At 36.2% G+C, this 21,111-nt stretch overlaps 2 protein-coding genes across 7 annotated transcripts in view; both read right to left on the reverse strand.

Moving 5' to 3' along the window:
• Window positions 1-10,828, reverse strand: part of mtmr3 (myotubularin related protein 3) — a 40,949-nt gene extending 30,121 nt beyond the window's left edge. For all 3 annotated transcript variants that reach the window (XM_046871333.1, XM_046871332.1, XM_046871331.1), the window contains exons 1-3: window positions 10,665-10,828; window positions 3,448-3,520; window positions 1,799-1,885 (exon numbers count right to left, since the gene is read on the reverse strand). In XM_046871333.1, the coding sequence (XP_046727289.1) occupies window positions 1,799-1,885; window positions 3,448-3,450 (90 nt within the window). In that variant the 5' untranslated portion in view covers window positions 3,451-3,520; window positions 10,665-10,828. The remainder of the gene's footprint in view (window positions 1-1,798; window positions 1,886-3,447; window positions 3,521-10,664) is intronic.
• Window positions 10,829-16,111: 5,283 nt separating this feature from the next.
• cux2b (cut-like homeobox 2b) overlaps window positions 16,112-21,111 on the reverse strand; it is a 114,368-nt gene continuing 109,368 nt past the window's right edge. For 3 of the 4 annotated variants that reach the window (XM_046871923.1, XM_046871925.1, XM_046871926.1), the window contains exons 21-22: window positions 20,736-21,012; window positions 16,112-19,602 (exon numbers count right to left, since the gene is read on the reverse strand). In XM_046871923.1, the coding sequence (XP_046727879.1) occupies window positions 18,906-19,602; window positions 20,736-21,012 (974 nt within the window). In that variant the 3' untranslated portion in view covers window positions 16,112-18,905. The remainder of the gene's footprint in view (window positions 19,603-20,735; window positions 21,013-21,111) is intronic. The other variant, XM_046871924.1, reaches the window with a different exon arrangement.

Consider the following 21,111-nt stretch of genomic DNA (forward strand, 5'->3'; position numbering starts at 1 on the left):
AATCCCCACTGACTCCAGGGACTCTTAAGACTTGGATCCGTTCACTAAGTGATTCAGAAGGATTTGAATCCGTAAATGGATTCAGATTTCTCACCAGTATTTTGAATGTGCATATTAGCTAACCGGAAATATCCAAGATCCAAAGAAGTCGCTTCCTTGCATGAACGTTTGGCCGTTGAAATGGTCTATATATTATCACCTCTGATTAGCCATTGCTTTAAACCTCACCGAACAGACCACAGAAGCTTCACAACACAGAAGAACACTAACCCATGATGCTGAGCATAATTTAAAAGCAACCCAATAAATGTTTTAAGGCAAAAAAGAGGAATCACCTAAAATGGCCAAGATAGTCTCCTAACCTTAATCCAACTAAGCAGCATTTTACTTGCTGAAGGCAAAAAAAAAACAAGAACAAGCAGGAACTTGAGCTGCAGTAAAGGCCTTAAAGTACATCTCGTGAAAAATATGGGTTCCAGCATTAAAAACCATGCTTAGATTAATGATTATGCTAGTTTGTCCAATTGTTCCGTTAAAGCAGGGGTGTCAAACTCAAATTCACAGTGGGCCAAAATTAAAAACTGGGACAAGGCCAAGGGCCGAGGGCAGAGGGACGAGGGCCAAACTCAATATTTATTGAAAAATTGACTGCAATTGTGCATGTTTTCCCTTCTCTCCAGATAAGTAATGTTGAACCTTTTCATATGGAAAACTTTACAAACTTTAGTTTTTCATAAACATTGAATCTGAAACAAAAAAAGTTTAATATTATAAACACATGAGAAATTAAATTTGAAATAAAACACATCAGTGGTATTTGTTTCTTATTATGTCTCTCTCTCTCTCTCTCTCTCTCTCTGTAGCCTTTCGAATTCCTTTTTAATGTAAATCTCTTTTTCACAGGCCACCAACAAAACAACCAAAAATAATAATTTCCTTCAATAAAAATAACAAAAAACAAACAAAAAACCCAATAATTCAACCATTAACAGTTCATGCCTTAGAGTAGAAAAAGTGCATAAAGACAACATTCATTCAAGCTCATTTTGCTACACTCTGATTTACTCTGATTGGTTGAAGTCAGATACCTGCATCTCTTCTTAGATACAAGTGTATCATGTCTGGGTTTAGGCTCTGAGCTAAGGAAATCCTCAGGATTGAGTGAAGGTGTTCATCATTGAGACTCCTGGGTGTTGTTTTGTTCATCTTCATTAAAGAGAACAGTTTCTCACACAGATATGTGCTGGTGAACATAGAGAGCATTTGAGCAGCTTGGGCACGGAGTTGGAGCAGTGTGTCGGGGAGGAAACATGGAAACTGTGCAGCACACACAGAGTCGTACTTCGACTTGAGCGTGTCTCTACACTGGAGTTCAATCAGCTCCATTTGGAGGTTGGTTGGTGCGCTTTCCACGTCAACCATGAATGGATTACTAAGCAGTTCAAATCTGCATTTCTGTGCTTCAAAGTCGGTAAATCACCGGGTAAATTCAGCGCTGAGTATGCAGAGTTTTTCAGCGGTCTTGACTGTCGCGCCTACACACTAACAAAGCATTCTGGGATTTGTAGTATTAGCGGTGTATGCGCTATATACTAGCGGGTCAGCTCTAATACACATTTGATATGATCTCGCGGGCCAAATATATTTACACCGCGGGCCAGATTTGAGTTTGACACCCCTGCCTTAAAGGGTTGAGGGCTGTTCACCAGATTTTCAACAAACCACTGTAGACAGCAAAATAACAATACATTTGGCCTTTGTCCAATTATTTTCTAATTAATTTCCAGGAGTGTCTCACCTGTAGATCCTCCTCCAGGATAGGGGGCTTTTTTGGGAAGATCTGGTTGGCTTGAACACACTCCAGACTCTGCTGTCCCTCCTCTTCCTGCCAAGACAGAAGGACACAAAAGGACAGAATTGCCCAACAGTAAGAACTATGGGCAAAAATTATGACCCCATAGCCAGCAAAAGTCCTACACAACTTTCCAAATGCTGGCATTATTCTACACCAAACAAATGTGGTGCTTTTTAGCCCATTCTGTTATGTGTATGTTCACCCCCACATCACAATAAACAATTTTAAATCTTATTTTCTAAAGCAAGATCACTGAACTGTGACTTAATACTCCAAGCGCAGTGTTCATGTATCTTTCGTAGTTTAAAATTACATAACAGCACAGCAACACTTATTACAGTGTTAAACTGAAAATACTGTTGTGCTACTGGAAATAAAAGAAACTTGAGCAATTTCATTCCATCTACAATAATAAATTTCAGATAGATCCTTCACCAGCACCTTGGAAAAATGTACTAATGTAGACTCATGACTGAAATCACCACCAACATATACATAGTCTATTTTCTCAACATCTGTTTGTGTTCTGTGTTGAATAAACACATAGCATAAAGTATGTGAGCTAATTAAAATAATAAAAAAAAAGACAAAATCTCTAATTGGATTCTAATCTGCTTCATCATCTGTGTATTTTTGCATCTGTACATGTCTATTTAATAAGGAAAGAGAAGAAGAGGAAGGCCAAGGAGGAGGTTTATGGATGTGGTGAGGGACATGCAGGTGGTTGAAAGAGGCAGATGTAGAGGACAGGGGGGTATGGAGACAGATGATCCGCTGTGGCGACCCCTAATGGGAGAAGCCAAAAGAAGAAGACACGTCTATTTAATGACTATTTATTATAAGTAATCAGTGCAGACATATTTCTGCAGCTTTAATTACATGGTCTACACATAATGTGTGTGGTCAAATACTTTTAAAAAGTTAAAAAGAAAACCAAACCAAGTACATTTGTTTATGTACGCAAGACTGGGCCACTATGAATCAGATTTATTGCACCATGATATAAATCTAAAATATATCATCTAAAAATATGGCAATGTAATTGGTCTATTTTTTTTCGTGCTTAAGATTAAGTTTTTGTCAACTAACTCCAATAACCCTAGGGTATGTAATACAAATAAAATAAAAAAGTGTCTAAGAGAAAGATTAACAGATACTAAGAATTGTTGAAACGGTCATAAAAGTATGTTATGGCAACATTGTTGAAATGGAAATATTAATACATATTAAAGATGGTTTCATGGAAGACTATACCACAAATGATTAAATAACAAAATAGTGCTCATCAAACTTTCCTTCTCTATCCCACTTAATTGAATATTACTGAGCTAGAAAACAATTATGTTATTTTGTATTTTTTCCCCTCACCTCATACATGCAATAGAATTCTGAAGAGGGGGAAAGAAGTAGTGCAAGCAGTTTCAAAACAGCTGTTTAAACAGCTTTCTGTTTGACAAAGGTAATTTAGATTCTAAAAGTTTCAGACACTCCACTAAAGGGATGAACACTTTTACACAAGATAGTCCCTCACTTTGGTGTTCCATAGACATAACAGAAAAAGTAAGACATAATCAGATGATTCTGTTCTTTACCATGACGATGGAGTGTGAGCCACTGTTGTTGGCTTTTATCTGTAATCTGTTACTTTCCCAACTTGGCCTTTAGCTGCAACAAAAACATAAAAATATCATTCAGTAAAGGGGAAAATAGATGTAAAGTTTGTTTAAAGACCTGAAAAAAACATGCACGAGTTCTAATATGGACCTTACACAGCAACACGTTTCTGTACATACACGGTGCGTTCAAAAGGTCCCGCTGCAGTGGGTTATAGAAAAATATTATTATTCATTATTATTCTTGTCTCCAAAAAAGCTGCTTGAAAATTTCCACAAACTAAATACGTGTTTTTAACGCCAGCTTTAAAAACAAAACGTGCTCCACTACCCACTCTGCACTGCCACTGCAGAGGGTATAATGAACACATTATACATATATACTAAGCTTGTTTTATAATGATATTGTGCTCGTCACAATTTTTTGTATTTTATAATACCATGATAAAGGGTCATTGTTCAGAATCAAGAGTCAAGAATCAATGGGGATTCTTAGATGATTTCATAGTATTGCACAAAAAAAAAACCACAACAGTATTTAACTTGTTCTAGCATTTCCTAATTTTAAACTACAAGCTTTTAATCAAAGTGTAAAAACTGCTAGGTCTGGTCCTAAAAAACAAAACAAATATCAGTGGATATTACTGCAGTATATCATTGTGTAGGGACAATAATACTGTTATTTTCAAACTCTTGTTGTCAGGGAACCACCGGCCACGCCTCCCCTCGGCACTCAGCACACTCGCACCGCCTCGCCTTCATACTAATCACCTTCACCTGTCTCCAATTTTCACCCTCCCTTTATATACCCCCCTTCGCACTCACTCACCGTCCAATCTACGGTTCATTCTGGCGATCATCCCTAGACTACCTGTGTTTCGGAATATACCCGTTTTCCGGTACATGCTGCTTCCGAGCTTCTGTTTGTTTACCAAGGCTAATAAACGTCCTATTTGTATGCTGGCTTCCGACTCTTGATCAAAGCGTGACACTTGTGTCTGCTTTAACAGTTAAAAAGAAAAATGTTCCAAAATAATTTTCATTTTCTTTTTTTTTTTTTTACCTCAAAGATAATATAGACACCAGAAAGAAAAGCACAAACTTAAAAAAAACTTTCACTCAGACACAAATAGTATATGTTGTCCGATGCCACCTAGCTACACTGTTCCCTTCCAACACCTTACAGTCCCCCGCAATCTCTTCAGAGGTGGGAAATAACCAAGTACAAATACTTTGCTATTGTACTTTCTGGTAACAGTACTTTACTTCACTATTTATCTTTTGGACAATTTTTTACTTTTACTCATTACATTTATACACAAATACCTGTACTTTATACTTCTTACATTTTCAAACCAGGCTCGTTACTTGTGTTTTAATCTATTTGTTGAAATGTCAATATTTTTTCTTCTCATTGCGCACCGTTTTTAGCCCATCAACCTATTTCTTTTCTTTGTGCTGCTTTTTCAATATACCACTGGTGTATCATTTCCTGGTTCTCGCACACCACAGATGGATGACGGATTAACGTGGATGAAACAAAGGGAGTCAGAAATGTAAACATGACTGGGAACAGAGACATTCCTGATCACCATCATCTTTTCTCTTATTGATTGTATTTATATTAAATATAAATAAATAAATATAAAAGAGGCAAAGTTAAACCTTTCAGCAAAACACACGTTTATTCACATCCTTTCTTTACTCTCGCATAAAAAATTATGAATAAACTCCACTAAAAACATAATGTTTAATCAGTAAACATTTGTTTTACTGATGCGCCAAGACTTAAATCAGCACCAAAATCCGCCATGATGCACACAATGAAAACAACAACCGACAAACGCACCGGCACATTTTGTGGCATTTTTTCCTCATAACGACCTTAAATTTTATATTAAAATAAATGTTTTGATCTTACAGATCTTTCAAAATCTTACAATCTTACAATACATCATCCGAATCTATAAAGTGACTAGTTTTATTTGTATACTTTCATAAAAACAACAAGCTGTGCTTCTGTAAAATAAAGAAAACAGACAGGGGGCGCTGTCTGCCGTCTGTCTCTCTGTCATCTCTCTTTACAGACACATAAATAAAACAACCTGAATCTCAGTGAATACTCACTTACACAATAAATATATGAATAGAAAGCTTCATATGTGTACTTTTAAATAAACCAATTCACAAACTCTCTTCACCTCCACTATACTCTTCATCCCTACACCATATCTCTTTCCATCCACACCATGGTAGAATATATCTACCTTTCTCCACTCCATCATCATCACCATATCAGCGATCTCTCTCTCTTTACCAGCCATAGTACCAACATTTAAAGTGCCAACCTGAACCTCCACTCTCCTACACTTACTGCAGTCTCTGTAGACATCTTCCTCCTCTCCTTCTCCTCCTCCTCCTACAGCCAACAGTAGTCCAAGTTTCCACCGGTACACAAGTTGTATATGGCTTCTATATATCATTTGTGTCTGAGTATGTATGTATGTATAAGTAAATAAATATTATGTTTCTCCTTGTTTAATAATGATCTGAATATAACTGATTATTCTGTAAATAGCTCTGTGTCTGTCAGTGATTAGAGTTCAGTGGATGCTAATGGGGAATGTGTTAATGATGATGTTTATTCTCCAAAACAAAACAAAAAAGGAGTACAACAAAATCTGCTCTAATAACTTCCCTAAATATTATTTTACACATTTTAATTCTGTGCCTAACTTTAGCAATTTGCCTAGTAAATCTGTGTTGTAGGGGTTTGAGATTTTTTTTTAACAGCTATACAGTTTTATACTCTGACTGTAAGAGGCTTGAGAGCCCCTACTATAGAGTATAGCACTTTGTGACTTGGAATTTATTGCAGAAAAGAAGACATCAACATGCATGCGACACCAAACCCATTCACGAGATGTGCGAGATGTTTTCTCCTCTGAAAAACAAACAATGTTGAGATAGCAAGAGAATTATGTTGTGATCACAAGAAAGAAATATAATAATAATAATGCATGGCATAATGCATAGTTAACATTCTAACATTTGCACAGTACTGTCATTATGCAAAGCCAAACACATTTCATTATAGCAACTCAATCATTTTATGATGATGTGCTTTTATCTCCACTCTGACTACTTATTAAGACTTGCACGAATGATCTTTGGAAACCACTTATTGTGAAATGAGTCCTAATATCTGAACAAGGATAAACGACTGTTGTGTTTAATCTCTTCCAGCTGCACAAGTTCTCAAAATGCAACAGCGTACAATGAAAACTCTACACTGAGCTAACTTTTGGCATGTCTGACAACAACTGATAAACCATATCTTCCACAAGCACACATCTTACCATAGCTAGTACACAGCCTGTTACCATCTTCCACCACAGAGCAGGACCAAAAACCAACCACATCTGTACAATTCATATGAAAAAACTCGATCTGTAACTTTTACATTACAATCATCCTATTTATACAACTAAGCAGATAAGGATTAAGGGCCTTGCTAAAGGGCCCAGTAGTGGCAGCTTTATGGTGAGGAAATATCAACTTGCAACCCTCCAATCAGAAGACCAACCTCTTGGTCTTCAACAGCTTCCCACCTCCCAACTTTTAAAAAGGAGATTTTAATGTGGCATTTAATAACTCCTGTTGGCTGGATGCTGGTGAACATTTTCGTGTAAAGCAATTCTGGCATCATGTCTAATATAGTAAAATAAGAAACAGAACCAAGATGATCATTGGTTACTTATGTGTTAAGTTATGGTGACCGTATATTACCTGAGCAAACTCAGAAAACAATCAAAACAATCCCAGGTTTCTCTTTAGTACAGTGGCTAAATTAATTACAAATCAGATATCTAAAAAGAGTGTTCCATCACAGTTTAGTAAAGAGGACTTTATGAATTTCCTCACTGAAAATAAAGTATTAGAAACACAATTGTGGAGGTCCCACCTTTGACAGCATCTCATGATCCAGTCTCACCTAAAGCTCCACAATTACAATTACACTGCTTTACACATGTAGGACAGAAAGAGCTGTATGATGTTATTATCAAAGCCAAATCAACATGTCAGTTAAATCCCATTCCAAGTAAACTACTGAAAGAAGTGTTACAAACAGCTGGTGAACCTGAATATTATTAACTCCTTGTTATCTTTAGCTCACGTCCCTAAACCCCTCATGTTAGCAGTTATTAAGCCTCTCATCAAGAAAACAAATTTAGATCCAAACAAACTATGAAATTACAGACCCATTTCAAACCTTCTGTTTATGTCAAAGATTTTAGAAAAGATTGAGTCTGCCCAGTTATGGTCCTTCTTATGAGAAATTATATTTGAAGAGTTTCAGTCAGGTTTCAGGCCCCATCATAGCACAGAAACTGCTGTAGTGAAAAAATCACAAATTTCCTGTTGTTAGCTTCAGACAAAGGCTACATCTCTCTGTTGGTTTTACTAGATCTTAGTGCTGCATTCAACACTATCGATCATGAATTACAGAATTACATCGGCATTCAGGGACAGGCATTAAGTTGGTTTAAATCCTACCTGTCTGATTGTTACCATTTTGTAGCTTTAAATGGAGAACTATCCAGGGTTATCTAAGTTAAATATGGGTTGCCACAAGGTTTAGTTCTAGGACCCCTGCTTATCACAATATACATGCTTCCCTTGGGAAATATTATTAGAAGGTATGGGATTAGCTTCCATTGTTATGCCGATGATACCCAACTATATATCTCATCAAAACCAGACAAAATATCTCAATTGACCCGTTTAACTGAGTGTGTTACATAATTAAAAGATTGGATGATGCATAACTTTCTTTTGTTAAATTCTTTCTATTCTGACTCTGAGAACAGAGATTTTGCTCATCGGCCCTAAAACCAGTACACAGAAACTCCAGCAGTTCAGCAAAACTTCTTCCACTTTAGAAATATTGCTAAGAAACATGTTGTCTAGATCTGCTGCAGAGAAGCTCTTCCATGCATTCATGACCTCCAGACAGGACTATTGTAATGCATTACAAGGTGATTGTCCTGCATCATTAATAAACAAGCTACATTTAGTCCAGAATGCAGCAGACACAATTCTCACAAGGTCGAGAAAATATGACCATATAACCCCAATCTTATCATCCCTTAGTCTTCCTGGCAGAGTTCAGGGCTCAGAAACACTCTCCCAGTTTATGTGCCGATTAAAGACGTATCTGTTTTAGCGAGTACGACACATAACACACATCACATATCATAACCTTGTGCTCCAGTACATCTGATCAAATAATTCCTCTCCACTGCTTTTCTTTCTCTACCCATCCTGAGGCATCCTGAGGTTGCACCACCTCAAGTTGTGTCCCACCTCATGAACAGTATGGATATACAAAGAGTAGATGCCGACCCCGCAAACATCCCAAACCATCTAGAACCATCTAGAGACGTACCAGCGTCCACTTGGATCCCACTTCATATAGAGTTTGGACATTGGACCTCTTCGAATTTTTAAAGGCTCTGGCATTGAGAAGCTGGTGTTTGATCTATAATGATCTAAAATGTTGAACTATTTTATGAGTTGCTTAGTGGCTCCTGGTTCCACAACGTCAAGTGACTGTATAAAACTGTAGAAAGGACAATACTTATAATCTTAAACTCCAGTACTCATGGTAGTTGTCACTCTCCAGTGTTTTGTATTGTTTTAAGATTTATGATCACACCCTTGATATCACTCAAATAAGGATGGGTTCCCCGTTTCAGTCTCAAGGTTTCTTCCTTATTCATCTCAGGAGTTTTTCTCTGCCACAGTTGCCCCAGGGTTTATACATACACATAATTCACTTTAATTCTTAATTCTGTAAATCTGTTTCGAGACAATATACATTGTGAAAAGCGCTAAACTTGAATTAAACACTAAACTTGAACTTGAACACTATCATGATTAGACATGGTATTATCAGACTGCTGCCTTTATCTTTTAATCCAACCCAGGTGATTTTCACCTTTTTTATGTTTAACTGTACCTACGTAAATTCTGGCACCCGCTCATTGTGAGTCCCTAAATCATAACAATTCTTTTTTATGGACGGCACCGAAAGCCATTAGGTGTAAAATATAAAGAACAAAAAAGGACATCACAATGTTGAGCAACAACAACAAAAAACCCATCCTTCAGTTACTCTCTATTTTATAAACAATATTAATATGCATGGGATTTTTATAATTATTACATTTTATTTTCTTAATATTGAACATTGAGCCTTGTATAGGGTAGGGGTTCATGTTGGTTATTTGTTTTAACAAATCATATTGTTTTTATGCTTTTTAAAATAAAGTTTATAAAGTCATTTAGTTCACTGTTTGTCACAGCAATTTGTGGACGCGCTCATTGTGTATTACAATGTTTAACATTTTCTAAAAGGGTCAGTTAGTTAAACAATTAATGCATTATTAAAATAAGGTCCTTAATTTAAATATATAAATGAGACGCTTTACCAACTCTTAATAAACAGCACAGTGAGTTCAGTGTGTGTGTGTGTGTGTGTGTGTGTGTGTGTGTGTGTGTCATCTGTTCAACAAACAGACAGAATAACATGACCGTTGCATGTGTATACTTAAAAAAAAAAAAAAAAGTGTCTGCTGATTGTCTACGAATGATTTAACGTTTACATAATATACAAGATGCAAAGATGCCTGGCAAACCAAGGCGGCAACAGCGACATTAAGCAACAAATGCTTTCTTAATTGCCCAAAAAAAAGAAACCAAAATCCAAAACCAACCAACACACAGCATATTGACGTTACACACATAAACATGTTCCACTTGTGCAGCGATGCACTTCATTATAAGCCTGTACAGCGGAGGCTTTCCGGCTAGCAGCTTTAACTAGTTAGCACGCTTTCTAAACTGCCCTTTCATTTCAGCCAAACATTTAATACTTCTGGCTTCTGGTCAACGCTGTTTTATTGTCAACACAGTAACTATGTACATTCTCGTTACAGGAGTTGAAGTGCACCGGGCCGTATAGCGACTATAGTAGTTAGCTGGCTTAGCGTAGCGGTACTGTTGGTGCTGTTGGTGTTGTTGTTTGATGTTGTTGTGGTTGTTGTTATGAGACAGAGATACGGGATGAACTTGTGCAAAGGCCGCAAGCCCATAACGCAGCGAGTAGAAAGCAGTACAACTCGTGCACTAACCTTTGTTGTTTTTTTTAAACACGGGTCCGATTATTTGTTCCTTCTAATAATCACAAAATGTTGATTAATAAAGACAGAAATGACGCCTCATATCTATTTGCAAGTTGAGTCCAGCCCACTCCAGAGTCATCACAGCGTCTCCACCACAACACCGGAGCAGTGACGTCGTGACGTCATGACGTCCTGCCACGTCACTTCTTCTCACTTTCGGGCCAAAGCTTCGGGGGGGTTTTATTTTTTATTTTTTATTAATATTTATAATTAAAAGCCAAAAGAGCAAGAGGTATTACACAATCATGTCAAATTAATACTAACTTCCAGAGAAAAAGAAACGAAAAATAAAACAAGAAAATTACATAAATACCAATGCTTTTAGAGCATTACATGTTTTCAGTGTTTTACAAAACTTATTTGGCAGTTTCCATACTTTAACCCAAGAAATATTACCAAATAAAGAAGACCAAAATATATTGCTGCTGGTTAAGATACAGAACGAAGAGCATTCCTCATTATTTTATTACTACACTGTTGTTTTAAAACATCATCATTTTCAATGAAAATGTTTTTACAAGGATTAACCATGTCAATTCCTTCTGAAATCTTTGTTATTCCATATGAAATAGTTGTGAGGTAAAAAAAAAAAAAAAGAACCTGCCAATTTAACAAGAATTTTGTTGACAGAAATATTACATTTCAACAAAAAAGTCAATGCATCCCAGACTATTAAACATATAATTAGGTAATACATTCCAAGGACTATTTCTATTCTTCATAAACCCAATTAACCATTTTATTTTAAATGTGTCATTAAGAGTATTATAATCTAATCCTTTGCTCTTTAGGATTACAAATTATCTCTTTTTTAAATAATGTGTTTTTTCCTCCAAAAATCTTTAATAATCATGGAAAGAACATCTAATGATAATGACGTATACACAGATCTAGATATACCTTCCGCCTTTGATAATAAAACCCTCGCAAATATTAAGAGGTCCCGCATTAACCACAAATGAAATCTCTTTTGAATTTTCTCAATAATTGGCTCAAATTTGAACTTTTGAATTTGAGTTTTAACAGTTTTTTATTTTTACAAATGATCACAACCAAATATGTTAGTTTATGTTTTACTGAAATATTTTCTATTTCTGTACAGAAGCATTCTTTAAGGGGATATAATAGGGATTTATCTTAATTCATATTAAAGCCAGAAACAGCAATGAATTCTTCCATATACTTAATTAATTTAGGTACTTACTTTTTTTTTCTATCCAAAAAACTGCAGTGTCATCCGCAAACCGAATAAGTTTAAATTGTACACCTAAAGCTGTAATACCATTAAATTGATTTCTTTTTATATATGATAAAACTGGAGTGACAAAAAAAAAAAAAAAAGGAGACAGAAGGCATCCTTGCCTAATGCCATGATGAATGTTAAATCTTTGTGAGGTACCATGAGCAAGTTTGACAGAACTATTACACCCACTATACAATGTTTTAACTGCTTTCAAAATCTCCAAAACCAAATATTTTACAATAACTTTGCAAATGAAACTATCATCCTCAAAAAAGTGGTTATGATCAGTCATATCAAAAACTAGTATAATGTTATTCCTTATATGACGTTCTTGCATAAACCAAGACTGTTCTATATAAATGATATTTTCTAAACCTTGCATCAGTCTCCTAGCAAAAATCATTGCAAACAGTTTACTATCAATAGGCCTCCAATTTTCAATGACTAACTTGTCTTTATTAGGTTTGGGAATCAATGTTATAACTCCTTGTTTTAATGGAACCGGCAATTCACCATTTTGTATAGCTTCTACTAATATCACCTGTTTGTTTTTAGATTGATGAATTATGTTTGTGTATTATGGTGAATTTACATTTAAGTGTATTTACATGTATATTACACATTAATATGTAATTCAATTAATAATGAAATCATATACTATGTATAATAGTAATAGGACCCCCACTTACCACCCCTGTCTTTGGAAAGAAATGCATGAAACTTGTCCATGATGCACAGTGGTGTAAAGTATTTGAGCAAATGTACTCTGTTACTGTATTTTTTGCCTACTTTCTAATTTTACTGAGTATCAAAGATATAAGCTTTTTTAAAATTAAGTCAATTCAATTCATTTTATTTGTATAGCACTTTTAACAATGAACATTGTCCCAAAGCAGCTGCATTCTGAATTAACTGAAGCTTATTTATGCACTTACTCAAACACCCAGACAGTAAAGCATTACAGTAGTCTAATCTAGATGTAACAAAAGCATAAACTATTTTTTTTATATCCAATTTTAGCAATATTTCTAAGGTGAAAGAAGGCAATCCTGATTATTTTATTCACGTGAGCCTCAAATGAAAGACGAGGTTAAATAATCACGCCAAGGTCATTGATTGGTGTACACACTGAGACAGTAACACCATTCAGAGATGCTAGGCAATCGGACAGTTTACTGCTAGTGGCATGTGGTCCTAGTAAAAGTAATTGCGTCTTATCCAAGTTGAGCAGAAGGAAGTTATTAAGCAACCACTGCATAATGTCCTTTACACACTCCTCAACATTGTATAGTATGATAAATGGTGTCAAAAGCCAAGCAAAACAAAAGACAAAACCCTGATCAGAGGCCAATAACGGGTCACTAGCGCCGTCTCTGTGCTATGATGAGGCCAAAATCCTGACTAATACATTACAAAAATGTTATTCATAAGTAGATGTGAGCATAACTGCTGTGCTACAACCTTTTCTAAAATTTTGAATATAATGGGGAGATTTGATATTGGCCTGTAGTTGGACAGCTGACATTGGTCAAGGTCAGGTTTCTTAAATAGGGGGTTGATAACTGCCAGTTTGAAGAATTTAGGTACATAACCAGTGCTAATGGAAGAGTATATCAATTTTAAAACAGGTTAAATTTACCGTTGGAAGATCTGTTTGAAGAAACCTGTAGGCAAGGGATGCAGGTTGATGATTTTGACAAGGAAATAAATGTAATTAATTAATTCTCTTGAATAGGGGTAAAACTTTGTAATTGATTATTTGAATTATTATACTGCTGTCTACAGGGTTATTTATAAAATATTTTGGATTTATTTGAATCATCTGGATTATTTGCCTGATGTTTTAAACTTTATTATTAAAAAAGTTAATGAAATTATTACTACCTATTGATGCCGTGCATGTTAATGCAGTGATTTTATTTCCTGTTGATTTTGCTACTGTGCTGAATAACAATCTAGGATTACGCTTGTTACTTCGGTGGTGGAGAAATATGCTGATCTAGCAGCACTAAAAGCTTTTCTATAACTCAGGAGGCTCTCCTTCCATGCTATTTGAAATACTTAAATTTGCTTTGATGCCATTTATGCTCTAAAGGTGTGTGGTCTGTTCTATGGTGTGCGTATTTTTACTCTTACTACAGTCATGATTCAAAATATATGTACTTTCTACTCCACTATGTTTTAATTAACAAAAAGTGTACTAAATACAAATTTTCAACCAGCTTTTGTTAAAGTTAAATACAAATATTGCCACTCTCTGAGACATGAGACTCTAAAACATTGATTGAGCTGATCAATGGGGCATTCAATCTTCATAGCAGGATATAATATGGGGGCTGACATTTCTGCTTTACAAATGCATAATTATGTTTACAAAGCACATTTCCTACTGTATACTCTAGAATAAATTTTCCTCACTTTCTCCTGGTCAGGGACACAATGGATACACAGACAGCAACTCAAGCTCAGGGATGAATGCAGAGACTTGGAGGAGCAAGTCTGTAAGGATACCTGCTGTGCTACTTCAAAATTAACTTATTAATCCTAAAATTAATTTCGAGTCACAGTACACGGTGTGTATATGTGTGTGTGTGTGTGTGTGTGTGTGTGTGAGAGAGAGAGTCCAAATTAGTTGAAATTGTTGTAGAGAAAAAACAATACAAGACAAAGCTTTTATATAACGATGTACTGTATTCAACAATGGCTTGATACATATGATTGAGAAACATGACACGTGAGATGTGTGCGATAAAATAGGACTATTTCACAGGAAAGGGGAAGGAGGGGGAAAGTCTCTTTCAGCCCACTACTTTCTTTTTTTTGCTGCTCAGGGCAAAATGTTGAAATATTGCCTTCTGCAGGAGCCATATATCACATTTCATTAGGACATTTCAAGGCCAGTTTCCCTTTTACACAAGTAAAGCCTTTCTAATTTATAACTTGTCTTGAAGACTGTTTGAAGAGTTTTTAAGATATGTTACAACACACCCAAGCACAAAATTGAACAGGATCTTTATGGCTAAACAAATTTGGAGATCAATCCCGTTACCTTTTGAGCATCACCATTATTCTGTACAAATTCCAGTTTTGGCATGCAGGGAGCTGTTCTTCACCAAGTAAATACTTGAGATTACAGGAGATACAAAAGTCAATATACTTTTATGATGAAAATATAACAGAACATGTATGCAAAAAGAAATCTAAAGTCATAATTGAAAAGAAACAAATTAGAGTAATTCAAGGAAATTAAAGTGAACTAGAGTGATGGCATTTGCTTGCTGTCATGGATCCTGTCTGCTGCAGGGAGTAAGTGGGCAGTGTTAGTATTCAGAAGAGAACAGTGTTATGTTTCATAATGTGTCCAGTGATCTCCCTCTTGAATAAAGAGAATTACAGCTTGCCGGGAGTTTTGTTTGGGTTTTTTTTTTTTACACAATGCAACAGTCATAAAGTACTACCATATTTTTTGGCTTGCCACAGGCACGTACCCATTAAATTAGCTGAAGACATAGACTTTAATAATATACTGGTATGATGGTATTCTGTCATCAGATCTGAAATAGTTTTATGTCTATAAATGTATAACTACTATGCTGTATCAGGTTAGATAATGATGTCAAAAAATAGACATGGGCATGGAACATACCTTGAAATATGCACAATTAAGGTACTTTTAAACAAACTAACATGCTTGGAGAAAATCGGCTAAAAAATTTTACATTGTTTTGATAAACTACTGAAGACTAAAAAAGATTAGCTTAGAATAAGCACACAAACATACATGCTCTTTCTGTCTCCCAATTTCAGCTCTTAGTTAATTGTATTCTCAGGTAACAATTATGTTCCAATTGCTAGAAATTGTAAAGAACACAGAGAAATTAGGCACTAAATAAAATCCCTCTGTGTCGCAGGAAAATCAAGCAGAAGTCATGAACAATTTAAACTAACCAGCAATGTGACCTGACTGGTTTAATAAAGCTTAAAGAAGCTAGAGATAACCCTGAGAGAAGGTTCTAAAACATGGGCAAGTTTGCCAAAGGAGGTCGGACTCTGTGTGTTTGGTTAATATAACTGTACACTCTATTTAAATACATCAGCACACTAGTGACAAGAACCCTAAGATATTGTTTTCCCAGTAAATGTGTAATATTCATATATCTATACATGTGTTTATTATTTCAATCCTCAGTACTAATAAGACATGTGCAAGTGTTTTACTATCAACTTCAACAATACATCAAGGCAAAGACCTGTGAAACAAACTGTTAGAACAGTTTTCAGATTTCCATTATTCCCAAATATTCCATTAAAAAAAGAAAAACAGTAAATGCTGTAAAGTAGTTCTTATTTGAGGTATTGAAGACCTACATCTAGCAAAAAAAATAATAAAAAGTATAGACAAACTAAACACAATACCAAAAACACTGTCAAAATTTGAAACAAAGAAAAAAATAAAAATAAAAAATAATAATATAAATTTCAGCATATTTCAGCACCCAGCAACAGAATGCCCCTGGGCAGATTTCTCTTTATCTACTGAAGGGATAAGTAGGAAAACAGTTTACAGTGCTTCATATTTTGGAAGTTGACTAAATGGAGGCTTTCAAAAGTCACCTTTTTTGTTAAACATTTAGGCTTTCTTCTGTCTGCCTTTTTTTAATTTAATTTAATTTTAAATGTAACCAAGTCGTTCTTATGCCAACGTATTAGCAAAACTCTATTTTCAGCTCTCTCAGCTGTTTAAGTCCAATAAAACTAAACTCTGCAAAAGCTTGAGGAATTAAACAAAATTAAAATCTGTGAGACGTAATTAAAGTTTGCCCCTTTCCTGACACCAATCAATCTGTCACACAAGGCTGCTTTCACACTACATGTTTTACATGTGATACTTCAGGAAAGTTCTTCTGGTGTGTTTTTGGCCACACTGGAGAGCTTCCAAAGTTTAAAAGAAAAAAACTGTGTTTTTTTAATCTCTTAATCAATTAGGCAGCAAGTTTCACCACAAGCAAATACAGAGAAATATTGCTAATGAAAAATAATTACTACAGAGTGAATAAAAAAAAAAATCATTGCTAATATTCCAAATTTGCCATATAACTAAAATGTATATCTTTTTAATATTTAAGTTATACAAGCAGCTCTCATTCTTTTCTTTTTAAAACAAAAAGCGCTCCAGTTTTTCTGTAGGAAAAAAACAAAAAACAAACCAAACACCTAGTATGAAAGCACCCTAATGTATGCGTTTAGGTATATGCATATTTAAACTGTAACGGTTGCAAAATTGTGCAGTAGTACACAAGAGTTTTGTCCAATTTATATGAAAAATTAGCTTAGCTCTCAGCATTATTACAACCTCTGCATTTATTACTCAAGTACAGTGTATTTACTCTACTTATGTAAAAAGTTCAAGTGTGCCTATTCTGATTTCACAGGGACAGACTTGATGAAGACATCACCCACATTACAGCACATCTTCATGTGGTATTGGACAGCCCATGCAAAAATACAATGAATCAGTGATAGAGGTATATATTAAATGGGATCTATTTATAAGAATGTACCGGCTGCCTACAGTATGTTTGCCATGACACACACTCACATATGGGATAAATGGGATGCTAGAGGACCAACGAGCACAAGAGTGACTATATGTGCTGAGAAGGGCAGGATTCCTAAACTTATAAGTGCCTACCAAAGAAACAAAAAGAAATGGTTAGTTTAAAACATATGCATGCAAAAAATTTCCCAGTGAAAAAGCTACTACCCCGTCACTTCCTGTGGTATTGGTCTTTGAGACTTAGTTCAGGATTATATTACATCATTATTGAGTTATCGTTTGATGGGTCAAATTCTATTTTTGGGTTTGAGATTCTGAACTGTAGGGATACGATCCAGAGGTCAGTTCAAAAGTGTAATGCTGAGTTGTGTCATTCCCTTGCCCCATATGTATGTGAGAGATCAGTGCATCAGAGGAAGAGTGAGGTAAATGCAATATGAATTAGTGAAGACATTGCTCAGAAGTTTTAAATGGCTCACTTGCTTCCAAGTGCACAGAAGGCCCTATAGTAAACCTCTAAGAATCCTTAAAGGAAACCAACCTAAAACCCCCCAAAATAACAGTGTCACTGAAAATATTAGATAAATAATCATTTTCTTACAATTCCTTGTTTCATTTTTTTTCTTTTTTTTGCAGAATTTTCCGATGTTTTCACTTTTATCGCTCAAGTATATCACAGGATACTATCTATAGAGGATAAGAGGGTAATTTGAGTACCATGCTACATCTTGTTCGAAGAAAGGCTATTGCAGACAATTTCTACAGCACGTACAACCACACATTATACGCTTGTGTAACAAATGTTTCAAAACATTTCGACAAGAAACTAAGTACATATGTATTGTTCACTATTTAGAGTCTTTAAGGACTATCCCTCAAGTCAGTATAAAGTTCTCAACATTATTTGACTTTAACTGTCCCGTTTTACAGACAAAATCTGAAAAATTGCTATTCAAAAAGTAGCAAATTTGGTCAGAGTCCTTTTTTTTTTTTTTTTTTAAATAAGTAGTGCTTTTGATGGCTTAAGACAGAGGTCTTGCTTTGAAATAATCTCACCCAGTGGCAATCTATAGAACTTCAGTGTGCATTTTATGACACCATAGCTGCAAAGTCTTCACATCCAAGTATTTCTTTCCTCCTTGGTTTAAAACATGACAGCTAGTGCTGTAACATATAACTCAAAGTAGGATAGCTTTATCAAAATACCTAAAACATGTTTATAAATATTATTTGTTTAAAGTTTCAGAAAGTCTTTCAACAGGAAATTTTATCTGTGGAATGGAGGATATCACGTCCTGTGTTCCTGGTAGCAGAAAAATGCGACACACAAAACGCTTCAGGTGTGAGAAAACCCTCTTCCGGGAGTCAGAGTATTTTTATGTTTCAAGCTCTAGAACTCCCAGTCCAGTGCCTCTTCACGATTGGCTGCTCGCTCAAGTCGATGGATGATGTTGCTAAGGTTGGCCATTTTCTCATCACGCCTCTGTGTGCTCTTGCTGATCTTGGTGTTGGAATGGAGGGATTGAGAAGGAGAAATGGGGGCAGAGGAGGACGGCACAGGTGAGACAGACATCATGAGGCCCGGAGACGAGGCAGCCGAGGGTGAGTCGAGGGACACCTCCAGGCTGCTGCGGCATGCCTCCGATGATGCCTTGAAGCTCACTGGGTCCACTGGTGATTTATTTTCACCTTCAAGCATGGCGGTGTTGGTTTTCTGAATGTTGTCTGAGGAAACAGATCCAGAAACGAGTTTGTGAACGCAATCTTCGTCCTGCCTGAAACTTGGAGGACAAAATGATGTCAGGGCCCTGTCGCCAGACATCTGTTCCGCTTCAGTCTTCATTTCAGGTATTTGTACAGCCATGGAAGAGCATGTGTCCTGCCTGATATGCAGCTTCTCCTCCTCTTCCTCCACTTCCTGTTTGACATTAAATATTGCAGGGCCATTGCGGACCACATGGACTTTTTTCCGTTCATCTACGTCTGAAACAGGACTGCAGCTCACGGAAGGAGAGAAGGTATTTTCCGGGTCGTCATCGTTGTCCTGAGGACCTTCCACGAGGACTTCGCGCCGCATTCGAGACCTGCTTACAAAATAATCAAAACAACACAAATTGAGCACCCAGAATTTTCAGTTAATGGTTTCCTATTTGTCTTTAAAAAGATTTTTGCACAGTCATTAAACTGCATTTTATCTGTATATATGGGGAATAACAGTATTGTTAATCAGTAGGAAGGTTCTAGGAAGGTTAATTCTCTATATCTTTTCTATCTTGTCTTTTCTTGTATTTCCCCAAAATGTTCACTAGGTGGAGCCAGAACAGCATCCATGGGTCTAAAATCAGCACAGACTACTACAGTGGAACCCCGTTGTACGAGCATAATTCGTTCTTGAAAATTGCTCGTGTGTCCATTTGCTCGTATGTTCGAACTGATTTTCCCCATAGGAATGAATGTAAAAGTTATTAATCCGTTCCGAGACCTCATTCGATCGCTTATTTCTGCACTTAAAAAGTATTTGTAGCCTATTTTTAAAAACAAATACACCGCAAATTACCGTAATGTAAACATAATTTAACACTTATGTGGTAGTGGTTGATTGCGAGTGTGAGACGCGCACCACGCTCATAACCGCCTCGCTTTCCATGTAATTCTATTTACTTTCGTTTTCACAGCACCATCACTGATTTTCTTGGGAGACATTTTTCAAGATTTCTAGTGAAATAAAAATATAAAACTAAAAAAAGTTACTGTGGGAGAGCGTATGAATACGGGAGCCACTTTTATTTGTTTTGTTTTTTTTGTGTCGGTCTGCTTAGTGCCCCACGCAGAAGTCTCTGGCGCGCGCGCGCGCGCACACGCACGCATGCACACACACACACATGCTCTCCTCCTTAAATGCACCCTCCGATCATTTGAAAAGAGAAAACAATCATTAGGTCACATTAACTTCAGGTGAGTGATACGTCATCAACTAAGCGACTGATGCGACCCTCCGCCGAAAACGAGGAACCAGCAGCGTGGGTTTGCTCGTGCTTTCGAAATTTGCTCGTGAAACAGGGTAAAATTTTGCGAGCGAGTTTGCTCGTATCTCTGTTTGCTCGTACTATAGGTTGCTCGTACAACAGGGTTTTACTGTATATAGTTTACACTGTACAATTCATACAAACCTTTTAATCTTACAAGAAAAGGTGTTTGAAAATCACAGTTTCTTTCTAACCTGTAGTTGTGAAACCAGTTGATGACAGTGTTGGTCTTGAGATTGAGTTGTGTGGCCAGCATCTCAATGGTGTGTTGGGAGGGGTAGGGCTCCTGCAGGTATGCCTTCTTCAGAGCCTCTTTCTCCTCTGTGTTTAGCACTACTCTGGGCTTCTTGGCTTGGCCGTATGAACATAGCTCCATTTGGGAAAGTCCAGGGCTAATGGAGTCTGAACGTGCTCCTGGAGAGTCAGTGTCTGAGCTGGGACTCAACAGGCCATATCTGCGCTTCAGGTATGCTGTAAATGTAGAAGTAAATCATTAAATCAGTGACTGTCTTAAAATTTAGCACATGTTAATTTTAGAATTCTTTAATTCCTGTGGGGAAAATGTAAATT

This window comes from Silurus meridionalis, chromosome 17, assembly GCF_014805685.1.
Source record: "Silurus meridionalis isolate SWU-2019-XX chromosome 17, ASM1480568v1, whole genome shotgun sequence".
Taxonomy (NCBI): Eukaryota; Metazoa; Chordata; class Actinopteri; order Siluriformes; family Siluridae; genus Silurus; species Silurus meridionalis.